The sequence below is a fragment of the Enhydra lutris genome, unplaced genomic scaffold (genome assembly GCF_002288905.1).
Source record: "Enhydra lutris kenyoni isolate GAN:26980312 unplaced genomic scaffold, ASM228890v2 scaffoldscaffold19, whole genome shotgun sequence".
In the NCBI taxonomy this organism is placed as follows: domain Eukaryota; kingdom Metazoa; phylum Chordata; class Mammalia; order Carnivora; family Mustelidae; genus Enhydra; species Enhydra lutris.
The window spans coordinates 21,152,523-21,170,906 of NW_019154103.1; the positions used below are offsets into that span (position 1 = coordinate 21,152,523).

Below are 18,384 nucleotides of genomic sequence, written 5' to 3' on the forward strand. Positions count from 1 at the left end.
AGCATTACATTCTCCGGTATTTTAAGCCAGTGATTGACAGGCAAAGCTGGAGTGACAAGGGCTCTGTCTGGGACAGGATGCTTCGATCGACCATCCTAAAACTGGCCTGTTACCTGAACCATGCTCCTTGCATCCAGAAGGCAACTGAACTCTTCTCTCAGTGGATGGAATCCAGTGGAAAATTAAAGTAAACCTAGACATCTGTCCTGTTCTTTGTTCCTTTCACTTTGATGCAAAAGCCTTTGATCAAGCAAGACGTTAGATCTGAAACCTTTCAGTGAAGATGGTATGGGGCAGGGGGGATGGTAGGGGAAAGCCATGCTGGGAATTACAAACCCTTGTTTCATGCTAGCATATAGTAAGTGCTCAATAGATTTTGTGGGAAGTGAGATTTAGGTCCCTTTAGTGGGAGGGCTAATACCATTGGCATGGTAACAGAAAGATTGCCAGAAGGTAGAAGTGGGGGGGGGGGGGGGTTGCCCAAGCTCCGAAAGTGTGTCTTAAAGATACAAACAGCAGCGATCATTTGTTAAAAGTTGGTGTTTTTTTTTTTTTAAGAGAGGTTACCTTTTAAAAAAGTCTATTTCTTCATCACCCAATACCACAGACCCGAAATTTGACCCCAGATTTCATATTTGATGGGAAACCGATGACTTGGGGCATCAAAAGTGTGTATGTGGTGGCAAAATGGATTCTGGTGTTTATTACAATCAGGAAGATGCCCAGCGATCACAGGGATTACGCTGTTTCATAGGACTTTTTCCTTCACTTTGTTCCTCATACTACAGCATTCCATCGGATGTTTTAGAGGTCGTGTATTCTGTGGGTGCTCACACAACAATAGGTTGGAATTACCTTTTGGAGCAATATGGACTGTCCATGTCAGGTGCTGAAAAAAAGAAAATTCTGTATGCATTGTCAACCAGCCAACATCAGGAAAAGTTAAAGAAGTAAGTGCATTAATTAAACCAACTTGTTAAAAGTAAACTGATAAAAATCCAATGAAATCACTAAAATATTGACCACCAACTTTAAAGTCATAAAAGAATTGAATCAAAATTTGATTTGCTTTGAATTTACTTCTGAAAAATACATATGGACAAAATGCAAATGATCAAAACAGATATTCCTAGTTATTAATCAGGTGACCAATATTGGACAAATAACTACATTTTACTTTCAAAACCTTGGAGAAAAGTGAACACAAGAATGCATTCTTGTGTATAAGATGTTGTACAAGATGCTAATTAAGTTCTTTGAAATAATAAGTGAATAAAATTACTGTCAGAAAAAAATGAAAATTTAGCTGGAACATTAAAAATATTAGTAAGGAATTTATTACTGTTTTTGGTAAATTATAATTTTATCATGCCTCTTTCTCTTCTACTCTTAATATATTGATAACCTGAGTTAATTTCCATTATATGACACGTGCCATGAGAAGTCAAATGGTCTTTATTTCTTCAGATTAATTGAACTAGGAATGGAAGGAGAAGTCATCAAGACACAGGAATTGTCCACTCTTCTTTATGTGATCGCCAGAAATCCAAAGGGGCAGCAATTAGCCTGGAATTTTTTAAGAGAAAATTGGACCCATCTCCTAAAAAAGTTGGTATTCATTTACATCCAATGTGTGTTCTTCTACCTAGATGGCTCAGTTACCTGAAACCAAGTACAATAATGCATTCCCCAAAGCACATAAATGATCTTATTTCTACCCAAATAGTTTAATGAACTCTATTCGTTTGAAAATTTAATAGCCTGAATTACTCTGTCCAGATGTGAGGAGAGGAGTGAGAAGTGAGTGGGAAAGAGATTTCTCTCACTCATCCCAGGCAAAGAAGAACTCCTGGGCCACCATGGTCCTCCTAGCTTCCTCACCAGCCCAGAATAATCCAAGGAATCCATATATAGTGCATCAAACACATTCTGCCTGCTTTGTTCATGGAGAGTTTCAGGAATTTTGATGAACGCTAATCCCCACCCTCAGTTCCCCTGTGGAAGCGGCTCAGTGGAGAGCTTAGAGGAGATGAAAGAAATCTGATCAGAAGTGTTTTGGGAGATACCCCCTCTTTAAAACTTCATCAGTTCTGTGTCTTTTCTAGGGTTTCAACCCCTGGGAGGACCAGAGTTCACTCCAGCATGCTCTTGGCCCTAAAATATCCCTCAGAAAGAACCAATAATGATTAGGCTTCAGTGGAAGGTGTAGGATGGGAGTGCTTTCTCTCACAACAAACCCCTGCTAAGGTGCTCAGCTATTCCTTATCCAAAACCAAAATGTCACTTATGAACTATATGGAAAATATCCAGAATCTGAGACCTGTGTAGTCTGCTCTGTTTATTTTAGTGTCAGTTAGTATCTTTGATTTCAGTCACCCCTGGTTTCTCTTCCTTCTCATTTGTTAGCCATGAAGGACTCAGAGTCCCCACAATCTTGTGTAAGCAAAAAGAACGTTTTCACCCCCTCCCAGGCTTTTAAGGAGTTTGACATTCACATGGGACCAAACAAAAACTGCTTTAAAAAATGTATATTTTTATTATATATATGTGTATATATATATATATATATATATATATATTACTTATGTATATATAAAATGTGTGTGTGTGTGTGTGTGTGTGTGTGTGTGTGTGTGTGTGTATTTCCTTAAAGATCACTGGAATCATTGGTTGGGTCATTGGCTTGACTATCAGTTCCCTCCCCTGATATGATCAGACTTTTTCTGCAATGCCATAGATTTCCTTTGTCACTGGAAATGACCCTCATGCCTGACCATGTACACAGTCTAGACTTGGAATCATTTCTGGGATGTATCTGTGCTCTGCTCTTTAGCACAAATCCCTTTGACTTATGCTATAAATTCTCTATAGACAACACTGGGGTGAAGGATGAATTCTGGGGCTGGAAATGAAGAGTTTAACTGAATAACATTGGCCCCCACAAAATACAGTGTATAAAAAGCAGTGGATCCCCAAAATGGGATGGGGAAGTGTGCGAGATAGTACATGAGAGTGCAAGGAGAACATCTCACTACATATGTAAGTTCTTATACTATTACACTTTCTGTTGAACCTATAACATAGTAACATGTATGTAATACATAAATAAAAATACGTATATTGGGAAGTTCTTCAGCAAAAAATCTTTACCAATAGAGTGCATAATAAAAAAAAAAAAGAGAATGCTACTTTAAGCATAAACATAAATTTAAACACAAACACTACTGAATAAGATCGTCACAGTTCCTAAAAAGTCTTTTAAAATATATTTGTTAAGATTTTATTTTCTTGAGAGAGAGAGAGCGTGAGAGTGAGAGAGCATGGGAGGGGAGAAGGTCAGAGGGAGAAGCAGACTCCCCATGGATCTGGGAACACGATGTGGGACTCGATCCTGGGACTCCGGGATCATGACCCAAGCTGAAGGCAGTCGCCCAACCAACTGAGCCCCCCAGGCGCCCCCAGTTCCTAAATAGTCTTTATGTTCATTTTTATCTTGTGGTCAAATTTGATACATTTCATAGCTTTGGGATTTTACTGGATGAATGAGTAATTCTTAGGGTAATTAATAGAATATATTGTATTGCACAAGTTTATCATATAGTTATTAATGTCCTATATTTTAAAAACATATAAAGATAAGGTCAGTATTCCTATTACTTAAATCTGTGGGTTTTCTTCTCATTTTCAGGTTTGACTTGGGCTCATTTGCTATGAGAATGATCATCTTTGGCCCAACATCTCACTTCTCTTCCAAGGATGAGCTGCAAGAGGTTTGTGACTCTCTTCTGCTAACAACTGAAAAATAAATATTCAAGTTGTAAAAATGAAAGTGAACTTAGATATAATCTGGTATAAAGTTCTCATTTTATTAAAAGAAAATGAGTAGTTTGTCCAAAGTTACATAGCCAGTAAATGGAAGGGACAGGACTAGACCCTCTTAAAATACAGGTGTTCATAACATTCAAAATGAAACTTACACTTCAGAGATGAGTCCTTGCTTATTATTTCCTTCATAGTGTATGATCTCAGAAGTGACTATATTGAAGCTTGGAAGAGTACTTAAAGGTCTTTTTTAAACAAAACTACTGTTGTTGATAATTCCACTTTTTAAAAATTTTTTAATTTTTTAGAAGATTTTATTTATTTATTTGACAGAGATCACAAGAAGGCAGAGAGGCAGGCAGAGAGAGGAGGAAGCAGGCTCCCTGCAGAGCAGAGAGCCTGATGTGGGGCTCGATCCCAGGACCCTGGGATCGTGACCTCAGCAGAAGGCAGAGGCTTTAACCCACTGAGCCACCCAGGCCCCCTCCACTTTTTTTTTTTTTTTTAAAGCATTCTAATGTTTTCCATCTTCTTTCCAAAATAAATCTTGAATTATTTACCCTCGAAGGAAACTCAGAATTCTAGAACTTAAGTCTTGGCCCACTACTTACCATATGACTTGGCTCGATCATTTAACATTTTTACCCATAGTGAGCTTACTTGTAAGATGAGTATTTATCATTCCTGTCTTACATTGTTTGAAGATAAAGTGAAATACTAATTATACCAAAAAAAGACAAGAAAATAACCATTTAAAGTTTGCAAGAGAGAGGATTACTCTGTTATATGTATAATTTGCAAGCTCTTTTGAAACCCTTTGCAAGAACAAGTATTTCGTGAACCATGTCAGTAATTTTTTTCTTGCTTATTTTTCAGGTGAAACTGTTCTTTGAATCTCTTAAGGCACAAGGGTTACATCTGGATATTTTTCAAATGATTTTGGAAGCCATAGCCAAAAATATTAAGTGGCTAGAGAGGAATCTTCCCACTCTGAGGACTTGGCTACTGGTTAGTTCTTAAATGGTCAGTAGAAAGAGCACATCACATGTGGGCTTGAAGTCAATAAAGCCCATGTCAAAGTCCTGGGTATTTTGTCTAAACCAGTAAGAAGCCCCAAGAAACCAGCCACCGCAGCTGCCGGCTCTCAGCGGTTGTCTCTGACAGATGTATGATGTTGAGGTGGGGGAAGTCCAGTTCAGTAGCTTACTTAAATGTAAACTTCCTGAATACTGGAGATATGCGGAGATGTGATGTAGATATACAGATAGATAGCTGCGATAGATTAGCCACACCGCCCACTACCTACACTGCCTTACAGCATGCTACTTTTTTGCTTTTTTGGTGTTTTTTCTAGCCTTGCTTAGCATCCTGTACTTTGCCCAGCCAGTTTTACCTTCAAGGAAGCATAGCCAATTCTTTTTTTAAAAAATCTTTCATTCACATCCTTTCATTTCCTCCCCTTTTTCCTCCTTCATCTCAGCCTGAATAGTTTATTTAATTTTTACCATTCCTGGAAAATTTGAATCCAATTATGAAGTATAAGGATCAGGAAACCAGAGAATTTGTCACCAAATCTCTGATTATTAGAAACTAGGTGTCAGGGTTTACCCACAAAGCCAGGAGGGCTGCTTCGCTTGAGCCTCACTTTCTTTTTCTTTCTTTTTTTTTTTTAAAGTTTTTTTTTTTTTTAATTTATTTGAAAGAGAGAGAGAGCATGAGAGGGGAGAAGGTCAGAGGGAGAAGCAGACTCCCTGAGGAGCTGGGAGTCTGATGTTGGACTCTATCCCGGAACTCCAGAATCATGACCTGAGCTGAAGGCAGTGGCTTAACCAACTGAGCCACCCAGGCATCCCCAGAACTTCACTTTCATTAAGAGCCTCAAGGATAGCCTCCTGAGGTCATCTCCACAGGCAGTAAAATCTGCAGTCATAGAGGTAAAGGAGAGAACAATTATATCTCACCACTTTAAACTGTACACTATCGCATTTTTAAAACATCTTTTGAAAATTGCAAAATTAGATTGTATTGTGTATATTTCCTGTTAACTCATGGTTTAATGTAAATATTTAAACGGATCATGTTTTATAACTCAGTTTTAGCAGTTCTTCATATTCTTAAGGGAAACTGGATATCTGAAATGCTTTTCTAAATGCTTCTCTTACTTGTTTTATTAATAAGGTATTTGGAATGAATAAGGAAACCACCACTCTTAGATATCAGGTTGTAAATTTAATAAATTCATGTGCCCACATATGGATCACTATGAAGATATAAACATGTTCTAGAAAAATTTGAATCAATACACAGATTAACTTATCTGGGCTATTAAGGGAGGCTGGGATATTGGGGCACGAGTAAGGTGGGCAGAGCGCTAACCTATCCATTTTAGAGTGATATCTTGAAGGTTTACAGATCTTTCTCTGGTGCCACCGTCAGAGATAGGGTACAGCTTGGATGGACCATTGACATGACCCAACACATTTTGCTAAGTTTGTTTTCAGATCATTTCTTGGAATCTTTGAAGCATCTTTGACTCTAGATTTGACTTGGTTGTGGACCTACCAAGATCTGTGTAACATGTAATATCCCTCTGGAATTAAACGTACTTTCAAATAAAGAAACTGAAAGAGTGAAGAATGTTATTTTTTCCACCAAGATAATGTGTAATTTAAGCAGAAAAATGTGTATGAGTTTTGGTAGATCTCTGCCATCATATTTATTTCCATAAATAAGTAAAGTTGTTTCCTTTGTATACTAAGTTATCTATCATAAATTTCCAAGTTTTTGATTCTCTTCCTTTTCTTTATGTATATACACTTGTAAGTTCTCAGATTCTTGAGAATTGAGTACAGAAGTAGAAGTAGTAGAAGTAGCAGTTTTATCATTTGTTGAAAATAAACACAGTGAGTACTGTGCCAGTAATGGTTTAACAAGTAAGGAATTTTTTTTTTCAAGTAAGGAATTTTTAAAAAAGAAATCTATTGTACTTAGTGTAGTATTTCAAAATCTTTATGGCAGATGCCAAACCTCCAGCACCAACTAAGACTTGGCTAAAGTTAGTTTTACTTCCTTTTACCCCAAATGAACAAACAAGTTGTGAAATACTTATAGACAAGTTCATTAATGGATAATGGAGGGAGCAGACAGGGCTCCAGGCCTGCTGACTTCCCACAGAGACTTGGGAGAATTCTGTGGTCTCCGAAGCCCACCCAGAATGAGAAATCTTCCAGATCAAAGGAGTCTAAAACCAATGTCTTGCTCTGTGTCAGGGGCTTTGTGTGGGGGAGAATGGGGAATTCAGCCTTCAAGAGTCCAACTTTAATACCATGATAGTAATTTCTTGTCCTACTTCATGTATACCCCTGTGCATTTCGTTTCTTGCTATGTCATTGGGTCTATTTCAGGTTCCACAGAATCAGAGGTCCTGATTTTCAGAGAGGAGTTCCTGGAGTTTTTTGTTTGTTTGTTTGTTTGTTTGTTTTGGGTTTTTTTGTTGTTGTTGTTTGGAGTGGGGTGGGGGGCTTATTCCATCCTAACTGTAAGGGGGATCTCCAAATAGTCCTGGAGGCTAGTTTTCCAGTTGAACATTGATGTCTGTCAAACACAAGGCTGCTTAAAATGGCCACATTTTTCTTTGCAACTTCCCTTTACTTACATTTGTTATTGACCTTCTTTCTTCCATTTAACCATGTGTCAATGTTTTCCATTTCAGCATATAAGGGTTTACAACCTTTACGTTTACAGGCTTTAAATCATTTATCTGTTATATTGTCTGCTCCCTGAAAACTTAATCTCATTCAGCAAAGTCATGTCTCCAAATCATAAAGAAGAAAGGGCGAAAAATATTATGAAAGGAGTGGGTTAGCTAGGTTGAAGCACATGTGTGTTTTATGTAATCAAATATTTTAATAGGTAGTGCCAGATTATCTTCCTGAACGGGGGCGTTAATTTATTTTCTTTAAAAAAAAAAAAAAAAAAAGATTTATTTATTTATTTGAGAGTGAGAGAGAGAGAGTGCATGTGCTTGCAAGAGCAAGCAGGAGGAGCTACAAAGGGAGGAGGAGAATCTCAAGTAGACTCCCCCACTGAGTACAGGGCCTGGCTTGGGGCTTGATCCCATGACCCTGAGATCGTGACCTGAGCTGAAATCAGGAGTCGAATTCCTAATCTACTGACCAACCTACGCGCCTCTAATTCACTTCCTTTTTATGCCTGTATCCTGTGTTTGTCAGTACCAAATGTTAATCTTTTATATCTAGTAAACTTTCCCTAGTAAAGTACAGCTTCCTCAGATATTTACATAGCTATGCCACTAGTCCTTTGGTTGAGATATATATATATATATATATACACATATATATATATAAAGATTTTATTTATTTATTTGACACAGAGGTCACAAGTAGGCAGAGAGGCAGGCAGAGAGAGAGAGAGGAAACAGGCTCCCTGCTGAGCAGAGAGCCAGATGCGGGGCTCCATCCCAGGACCCTGGGATCATGACCTGAGCTGAAGGCAGAGGCCTTAACCCACTGAGCCACCCAGGTGCCCCACTTTTGGTTGATATTTGCTTGATGTATTTTTCTGTATCCTTTTACTCTGAATTTTTCTGTGTTTAGTTTCAGATGAGTCTTTCATAGAAAGGCTGTACCTGAATTTTGTTTGCTACTATGTTTCCCAACTTGGGCAAGCTCAGGCTCTCTCATCTGTCCTTTCCACTCTCAAAGGCAAAAAAAAAAAAAAAATTTGCCCTCAAGGTGAACATGGACTTCAGCCTTCTGCTTACCCCTCAGGGTTCCTGCCTTCAATTAGTTTTTGATCCATGACTATTTCTTACTAGCTTTCCAGGTCACCAATATATTCAAACAATTAAAAAATTCTTGAATTCTACATTTTTAATTATTCTTAGAAAGAAGGTCACTCAAGGTACCTAGTCTAGCATATTCCCAGAAGCTATAATAATTTATTTTCAACAATGTACAAATGTCTAACACTTTTACATAAGTGACTCCTTAAGATGGAAATTGGTTTGCAGTATTGATGGCACAGTATCGATTTTTCATAAATAAACTTGTGGGATGCCTAACATTGTATCAGGAAGTTAGCAGTATAAACAGATCATTTGTTCAGGATTTAAATCAGGAAAATTTTCCAATATTCATAGGGAGAAACGGCTAGAAAGTCTGAGAAATGTAGACATAATTGACTGGGTGAAAAGAATTTCTCTCTCAATCACTTCTGCAAGCTTTACTTTACAACCATGACTTTAAGATCTTTTGTTAATTCTCTTTTCTCCAAAAGTTTTCATCTTCTATCATGTTCCCAGATAAAGTCAGGAAACCAGTTTTCTATTCTCAGTACATGATTAATTAATTCTCACCTCTAGGTGTTTACACATATGATTTCCCACCCTTCAAAGTTCATGTCTCCCTCTGTTGAATTATGCCATGTTTCTTTATTTCAATGTATCATTTCAGGTTCATGTCTCTGTAAGGGATTCTCATGTTGATCCACCTGACATTTCTTTGCAGTCATCTAAACAATGCTACAGTTATGATTACAAACCCCATTTTAAGGTGGGCAGAGTAAAGAGTAAAATGTCTATGAAAAGACTTAAGGGATACAAAAGACATTATTTCTTGGTTTTAAAAACCATGTTCCTCATTAAATACTGTTCTCTAGTAAACTGAGCTTGGAAATTCTAACTGATTTCTAATTATTCTGAGTTTGAGTTGGGAAAAGGATAAGTTGAACATTCTGAATACTCAAATATGGCAAGAGGCTGGGATGGTGGTTGGAGAACTTTTTCTGAAAGAGAAACAATTGTCTTCATGGCCCAAGGCTGTTAGCATATACTTTTATTTTCTTTCTGTTCATGACTCCAGATCTAGGCTCAAAGACTAGTAGTAGGAATTCTAGAAGGATAAACAAGAGCTTTTTAAGCTGGTAAGGATTAAACAGGTCAAGAGACTCAAGCTGATAAAGATCAAAGACAAGTTCTGGTCTGAAACAACTATGCACAGTTCTTGTGAACCAGACAGAGCCCTCAGGAGTCAGACTGGGCAAGTTAATTCAACTCACCCCAAGGACTAAATTAGGGTCACTTAAGCAACAATGAATAAGTTGTTGGTTAATGAGAGAGGCTGTATAGCATTTAAAGGTTTGCATTTGTTTTTTCTTATTCTAACTTGTGCCTTATCTATAGGCAATAGTTATGACACTACTGATCAAAGCACTATTTTACTTTTATTTTATTTTATTCTTTTCCAAAGCACTGTTTTAAAAATAATGGTCTATATTCTAGAAAAACCATTACCTGGTAGAAAAAGCATCTTATTCTCCTAGTTTCAGGTAACTGTTTCTCTGAGCAGCCTAGCTCTTTGGATTTTAAGGCCGAGGGGAATATACACATTATTGTCTCCTCAGCTCACGGAGGACCTAGATAGAAATAACAATTGCAGTGTTGCCCTTGCAAGTACAGATCTAAAAAATGCTATCTAAAAAAAGGAAACCACATAGACTTATTTTTTTTTTTCCAAATACATCTTCTCTTATCCAGTTGCCTTTTCTTCTATAATTTCACCATTACAGATTCATTCCTTTGGGTTAATAAAAGTTCAAGGATTCAATTGTAACTCATTAGTCATGCTTTAGTGAGACTTTTTAAATTTTGTTTAAATGAATACTTAGTTCTTTATAGCTAGCTGAGAAAAGAGCCCTAAGGGGAGAGAGAAACCTGAAGCTGGGAGAGAGGATTGGGGTGGGTGGGTTCTGGGACAAGGGCAACACTCCAGAAAATACTGGTTTGGTAGGAAGCTCTGGAAGGCAGTATCTGTTACTTACTCAAGGGTATTATATACAGGTGGCATTTGATAAATATTTGTTGACTGTGTGAAGCAGCATTTAGAATTGAGGAAGGAAAATGGAAAATGGGACCTAGCAGAACTCAGAGCCCCCTACTTGTCAATTTTGCCCCAGGCTGATCCTGCTAGTATATTTGTATACTTCTGTGTCATGCATTGTACACTATGCATATGTCCTGGGTACTTGTCCTGACGGACCCAATGTATTGCAAGCACCTTAAAAGTAAAAATGTTCCTGTTTTGTTTTCAGTCTCTTTGGTGTTCTGCGCACCATGGGCACTCCACAAATGTTGCTGACTGACAGCCTGTGCTGGCAGCTATCAGCCAGAGGGAGGAAAAAAGCATCTGAGTCATCCCAGAGTCAGCCAAGAATCACAGTCAACTGTAATTTTTGGCATAAATATTACAGTACCTTTTCATGCTCAAGAACAAACAAAAACCTGAAGGACACATTTAATGGGAAGGAATCTTAGGCTCTGTGTTAGCAAGGCTGCTAGAAAGAAAGGGGAAGGAAAACTGAATCAGAATCTTCAGGAGTGTAAACATCTCCCTCGAAAGAGCAGGTCCATCAAAAATGCCAGCTAGAGATAATTTCTAAAAATATCACTTATATCTTCTAACTTTTATAGAAGGGGACCTATGATTGGTTTTCATATCTAGAAGCGGGGCCCACCGTCCCTGACACTTCCTAGCCTGGCTGGGCCCCATTAAATGATGGAGGGCTTAGATATCAATATCAAGAACTCAGTTTCAGGGGCGCCTGGGAGGCTCAGTGGGTTAAGCCTCTGCCTTCTGCTCAGGTCATGATCTCAGGGTCCTGGGATTGAGTCCCATATCAGGCTTTCTGCTTGGCGTGGAGGCTGCTTCCCTCTCTCTCTGCCTGCCTCTCTGCCTACTTGTGATCTCTCTCTCTCTGTCAAATAAATAAATAAGTAATATATATCAGTGTCATATAAATTTGTTTGCTCTCACATTATGCTCTGCAAGTCTAAGCGTTTTTTTTTTTGCATGCAATATACATGGTATTAAAATTTCACAGTTCACATCTAATAGTAATAGCAAATGCATCCTTAGTGCTTATTTTGTGCCAGTCTCTGTTCAAAGCACATTTGATGTGTTAATTCATCTTATTCTTATTCTTATAATAACCCTACGAGCATGGTACTTATCTACTCAATTTACAGAGGAGAAAATGAAGCTGAGGAAGATTAAGCAACTTGCCCCAGTCCCAGAGGCAATGGTTTTTTAGGACACTTAGAGAGTGCATCTATCAACATGGTTCATTTTAGAACATTTTTATTACTCCAACAAGAAGCCCCCCATACCCATGAGCAGTTGCTTCCCATTCCTCCCTCTTTACCATCTTCAGCAACCACTAATCCACTTTCTCTATCATTTGGCCAGGCTGAACTTTTCATACAAATGGAATAATACAATATATGGTCTTTTGTAACTGGCTTCTTTTTCTTTTTCTTTTTTTAATAATTATATCTGTTTTTTTTTTTTTTAAATTTTGTTTATTTATTTGACAGACAGATATCACAAGTAGGCAGAGAGGCAGGCAGAGAGAGAGAGGAGGAAGCAGGCTCCCCGCTGAGCAGGGAGCCCGATGCGGGGCTCAATCCCAGGATCCTGGGATCATGACCTGAGCCGAAGGCAGAGGCTTTAACCCACTGAGCCACCCAGGTGCCCCTGTAACTGGCTTCTTTGATGGTCATTTGTGTTGTTTACACTTTTTGGCTATTATGAATAATGCTGCTATGAACATTCACGTACAAGTTTTTGTATAGACATAGATTTTCAATTATTTTGGCTGTATAGCTAAGAGTGAAATCCTGGATCACTTGTTAACTCTATGTTTAGCTTTTTGACGAACTGCCCCAGACTATTTTCCAACACAACTGTATCATTTTATCTTCCCACCACAGTATATTAAGTTTCTAATTTCTCTAGATCTTCACTAACATTTATTATGTCTGCCTTTTTGATTCTAGCCTTCCTATGCCAGAACCTTGCCATGCTGTGAAGTGGCTCCTCATTGTGGTTTTGATTTGCATTTGTTTTATGACTAATGATATGGACCATCTTTTCATGGGTTTATTGGTCATGTGTATGTCTTCTTTGGAGAAATGTCTATTCAGATCTTTTGTTCATTTTTAATTGATTTATTTGTCTTTTATTATTGAGTTGTAAGAGTTCTTTATATATTCTAGATGTAAGTCCCTGTGAGGTATATGACTTGCAGATATTTCCTCCCATTCTGTAGGTTGTCTTTTTACTTCTTACTGCTATCCTTTGAAGTTACATCTTTCTTGATACTTATCTTCAACTTTATTTCTGTTAGAAAGATGCTGTTATAATGAGTTGAATAGTGCATCCCTCCCCAAACAAAATTCACATGTTGAAGTCATAACCATCATTACCTCAGAATGTGACTTCACTGGAAATAAAGCCATTGCAGATGTAATTAGTTAAGATGAGGTCATACTGGAGAAGAGTGGGCCCCTGATCCAACATGACTAGTTCCCTTATTAAAAGGGAGAATGCCATCTGAAGACTAGAGTTATTCTGCCACCAGCCAAGGAAGGTAGGATAGAGGCCTGGAACATACTTTTCCCTGGTCCCTTCAAAGGGAAGATGGCCCTGCTGATTCCTTGATCTTGGGCTTCTAGCCTCCAGAACTATGAGGCAATAAACTTCTGTTGGCAATACATTCCGAGGCAATAAATCTTCTACCTAGATTGTGATACTTTTTTGTAGCAGCATTTGCAAACTAATATAAATGCCTAATTTATTTTTCCATTTTAGTAGTTACTTCCAGATCAGCATTTGAAGTTTAATAATATATCATTTCTTGGTTTGGAATCTTAATCTCATTGATCAATTACATCAAAAGTTACATTGCATTGGGCTCTGTCTCTACTTTCCTGTGACAAGTACCTTAGGGTTTAAAGAAATTATTATCAAATTATTTTTAAAATATATCAGCATTTATAACCTTCAGTGGACTAGGTTGCCTACTTGACATTTTGGTTGCTTGACTCTCCCTTTTCTCTTTTAAATAATAAAAATGATTTTATCCAAGTTCCCCCCATTTCCCCCTATGAAACAAGGAAGTGATCCTAAACTCAGCATTCCTAAACTCTGCTTTGTTTAAGAATTACTCATAGTAACCCTGTTTTTATTTCCAGTGATTGGTTTAGAAATGTACAAAATTCAGTTTTGGCAATTGAAACCTAAGAAGGGTTCTAATGGGGGATTTTTGAGAAAGAGACCAAGAAAATGTTCCTTCTCCCTTCTCTGATGCAGTCCCCTATCTGTCCACGAGACACTCAGTCTTATGGAAAATTGCTCCCAGAGCAGACAGAGTGAGAAGTGGGGTTCTTGGTAAGGCTGGGAGCTGTAACTAGAGGCTGTCTTATCTCTGCATTTATGTGAGATGATAAATTTCCTTAATGTTTATGCTAATTTGATTCAACATTTTGGTTTTTGTAGCCCAAAGCATCTGAACTACTATATAACTGTTCCTTCCTAATAACCTTTCCGTTTATTTAGCTGAATGTTTTTGCTAATGTCTAAGCTCTACAAAAACTCTGTTGGATAATTATATTGCTTTCCTTAGTGCTCTAAGCATTTCTAGATTTGTGATAGCTTCAAACATCACTAATTGAGGCACAGCATGTGTGTTGAAAATAGGTGACAGGTATAATTAGATATTGACTCCTCTCATCCTTAGGGTGACTGGGTAGAAGTCTGGGATAGCTGGAAACCTCATGGTGGTCATCTTTGTCCTGGAAGCAAGCAGCATCCTCTATTTATTCAAGAGTGCTGAATAAATAGCATTTCCTGAGGTATACACTGAATTAATGTATTGTTTAGTTTATTTCAAAATAATTAGAAAACATATTTAATAAAGCTAAACTTAAAAGTTCACATGGAATATCAGTAAATTAAACTGGAACATCAATTAAATAATTAATGGAAGAGTCTTCCAGTAGCCTGAATTTAGCTATAATTCTCTTTACCCTTTATTGCTTGTGTATTATTGTCATTGGCCCTAAATTCCCTGTGGGAATAGGGAAGCAATAAACTCAAGAGCACTGGTTTAGAACATAGACCACCTGAGTTCCAGTCTGCATCTACCATCGAACTGTGAGTGACTCTAACCTTTCCAGAATTCATCTCATCTATTAAATTGAGACTTGGATGAGTTGATCCATGGCAGACCCAGTTTTTATTTTGATGAAAGTTTCTATATTCATTGTTTAGCAAATTTGCTGCTTCTTTATAAATAAATGCTGTTTGTTACTCGGGGAGCTTACATTTTTTCCTCTTGTGTTATTTATTCTATAATTAGCCCCCCAAATATTTTGTTTTCAAATGTTAAATGGTAAGGATTTTGAAACTAGTAGATGGGTATAGCAGATAATGTCACACTATCTCCTCTGATAATGAATAGTAACTTCATTATAATTTGAAGTATTAGATCCTTAAACTAAAGAAGCCGCTCTGTAGGAGGATAAGAGGAGGTTAATGATTGAAACAGAATCAGCAGCAAATTTATGAAATTGTGTTTTCTCAGAAAGTCTTCATGAAGTCAAATGTAAAATGGTATCCAAACAAACAAAAACAATACCACAAGGAAATCCCAGAATAAAGCAAAACAAAATTTATTATTATTCTTTTGAGATTAGGTAGGATTATGAAACATTTTGGTTGCTTAGTTTTTTTTACCTCCATTACAAAACCACAGGTCCGCAAATGTCCTTAATGTGTGTGTGTAGGAATGGGAGGGATGGAAGGCAAGAGGTTGGCAAAGAGGTAAAGAAGTTATTTATCTCTTTCTCAAATCTCAGGAAGACATGATGCCCCAACTGTATTTGTTACTGCAGTGGTGAAGCATTTTTACCACAAGCCTGCAGAATTCAGGTATTTAAGACAAAACAAGATAACATGTTTCACACTTAAAAGCATGATAGACTCTGGTTTACAGGTAAGGTGAGGTGAGGAGACTTAACACTCTGTGTTGTTTTAAATATCTCTGATACTAAGCGCTTTGGCTGCAAAAATAACTCCAAAGGAACATGACCTGACCTAAAGTATAAGGATGAGTCTCTTATCTGAGCAATATAAGGTATGGAGTCCTTTTAACAAAATCCAGCCCTGCATATACTATATAACCTCTGAACACCGTTGGCACCAACCCTGTGGTTCACTTCCTGTTTGGGATTCTGAAGTGCCCTGGGGGAGGGAGGGTGCTAAGGGCTCTGGCTATGCTTAACATGGTGGGGAGAGAGTAACTTTGAGGTATCATAGGATACAGACATCTTCTCTGGAAGGATCACAAACACACTACTGTTTCTGGCAGAAGTCAACATTGCAAATGAACTAGAACCCTAACTACCATTTCATATATTCCCATATGCATTCATAAATTATTTATTGCATACTTACCTTGGGTTAGGATACTGCCCTTAAAAAGGTAGTAACTCTGCCTTCATGAAGCTTGCATTCTTGAGAGGGAGATTGATAATGATGAAACAGCAAACAGAAGCATTGTTTCAGAGAGTGAGGTGTGCTGTGAAGAAAAGCAGGGCCGGGTCTTTAGAGAGGAGACTGTGTTTGTGGCTATTTTCCGTTGTGTGGTCAGGGAAAGGCTCTCTGCAGAGGTGACATTTGAGCTGACACCTAAAGGACAAGAAGATACCAGCAGGCAAAGTACCAGGCAGAAGGAATCATTCTTGCGCAAGGAACATGCTAGAGGAATGGGTTTAACAATGCTGGATGGAACTTGCGGACTTCCAGGAACCGCAAGAAGGCCTCTGTGGCCAAAGCATCCTTAGCGCGTGTAGAGGAGGATCCAGAGTTAGACCAGGAGTTTCACTTTTATTTTAACTGATGGGTATCCATTGGAGGTTTTAAAGATGGGATGTTAAGAGTGTGATTTAATACAGTTGACATTTAAAAATAAACGATTGCAATCCGATTTCACTTCTTTAAAACCTAATTTCTAATTCCGTACGGGTCAAACGACACCCCAGCCGTCCCTGTTTGCCCAGGCTGTTTGCGGTCGCCGCCGGGTTGTTTGCACCCGACGTCCTGCTTTTAACAGCCTCAGAGGAGTGTGTGACAGTTGGCAGGCGCAGTGAGGCACAGCTAGAGCCAAGTCGCCGCAGGGGCCAGGGCTGCGGCGGGGCGGGGGGCGGGGGGGGAGGGAAGGAGGCTGTGGCTGCGCGCTGGGAGGGCAGAGGCTTTCACTGCGAGCGTGGCGGCGGCGCACACTTCGAATAAGGGATAAGGAAGCGGGCCCCTACGAACCCGGGGTCCCTGGGGCCCTGGTTGTTCCATCCCGAAGGTTCGCCGGGTAATGCCTGGATTTGACATTGAAAACAATGCAGGCTCGCGGTTGGAGGCAACGGCGAGAGTAGAGGAGGCAGAAGCAACTTAGAGTTTCCGCTTCAACTGGGTAGCAATGTCTGTCCTGTCCGCGGGCCGCATGCGGCTGTACCCACTGGAGCCGCAGGTGTTGATTTAAAGCTCAGCTCCAGCAGGCCTTCTGCTCGCGTACTGCGGCGCCCGCACCCCCGGCGAATCCAGCTCCAGGTTTTGTGATCCGCTTGCATGTAGAGGCCGCACCCTGGGCTGCCCGCGACGGGACTGGAACCCGTGCGTCTGGGGCCCAGCGGGAGTCCCCGCCCTCCCTTCGGTCTCCTGGCCTCAGACCCGTAGGGACCACTCTGGTGTGGGCCGGCAGCGGTTCCGGGATGACCCATAGCACCTGCTCCCTCTGGTCTTGGCGAAGTGAGCAATCCCGAGCCAAGTCTCCGCAGGGAAACCGAAGCTTCGAATTCCGGAAAGCGACCTTCGCCCGCCGGCGGCAGCTGTACCTCCAGATCGCGGCCTCAGTGGCACCTCTCGGCGAAACCTCTCTTCACCAAGCTGTCCGCACTAGCTATCCACTCACTCTCCCATCACATCACCCTAATTTAATGCTCAGCGGGACATTTCTTTCAGTCTTGTGTGCCTTCCGTGTTTATTGTCTGTCTCTGGAATGTCCACTACAGGGGGCAGTGGTCGATGTTTTGGGGCGCAGTATGGGGTTCCCGGCGCCTAGGACCCGGCCGGGCCGGGATGCAGTAGACCTTCTTCTTTGCTGAATGATTGAACACTTTCCTCTTGTATTGAAGAACCTGAGCGGCTGGTCTTCCTGGAGGGGCGTGGCTTTTTCAGGCCCCGCCTAGGAGGCTGCTCCCACCTCTAACCCGCTCCTCCCCTTCCTCTCCGAGGAGTTGGCCTCGGGCCGTGTGGTGTTTTTCCCTTTGGCCTCCCTAGCTCTTGCTGCAGCTGTTGCGAAAACCCGGAGCAGCGGAACCTCAGAGCGGCGGAGCGGCGCCGTCTCTCGCGGCACCTCCCCGACAGCCCTCGGCGGCCGCGCTGGGCATGCTCAGTCGACAGGGCCGCTTCAGTTCTTGGAGTAGGAAGCTTGGGCGCTTAGGCTGTAAGGAGCCGCGGCGGGGGGAAAATGGATCCCTTTACTAACGGTGAGTAGGCAGCCAGAGGCGTCGGGTTTGGGACTCTTTTGGGGTGCAGAGGGACGTTGGCCGTCGAGACACGCGGAGTCGGACTGCAGCCGCCCCCACCGTGGGTTTCCCACGAGGGTTTGGGGGCGGTGAAAACGGACTGGGGGAGGCAGCTGAAGGCT

The 18,384-nt window shown here is 40.1% G+C and overlaps 2 protein-coding genes across 3 annotated transcripts in view; both read left to right on the forward strand.

Annotated features, from left to right (window-relative positions):
* Positions 1-5,482, forward strand: part of LOC111148370 (endoplasmic reticulum aminopeptidase 2) — a 38,754-nt gene extending 33,272 nt beyond the window's left edge. Inside the window, exons 15-19 of one of the 2 annotated variants that reach the window (XM_022504870.1) lie at positions 3-187; positions 789-950; positions 1,468-1,608; positions 3,689-3,770; positions 4,699-5,482. In XM_022504870.1, coding sequence (XP_022360578.1) covers positions 3-187; positions 789-950; positions 1,468-1,608; positions 3,689-3,770; positions 4,699-4,842 — 714 coding nt within the window. In that variant the 3' untranslated portion in view covers positions 4,843-5,482. The remainder of the gene's footprint in view (positions 1-2; positions 188-788; positions 951-1,467; positions 1,609-3,688; positions 3,771-4,698) is intronic. The other variant, XM_022504871.1, reaches the window with a different exon arrangement.
* An 11,699-nt stretch (positions 5,483-17,181) lies between these two features.
* Positions 17,182-18,155, forward strand: LOC111148452. Its single transcript, XM_022505003.1, has one exon. The coding sequence runs from the start codon at positions 17,447-17,449 to the stop codon at positions 17,837-17,839; it is 393 nt and encodes a 130-aa protein (XP_022360711.1). The 5' UTR covers positions 17,182-17,446; the 3' UTR covers positions 17,840-18,155.
* Positions 18,156-18,384: the final 229 nt, after the last annotated feature.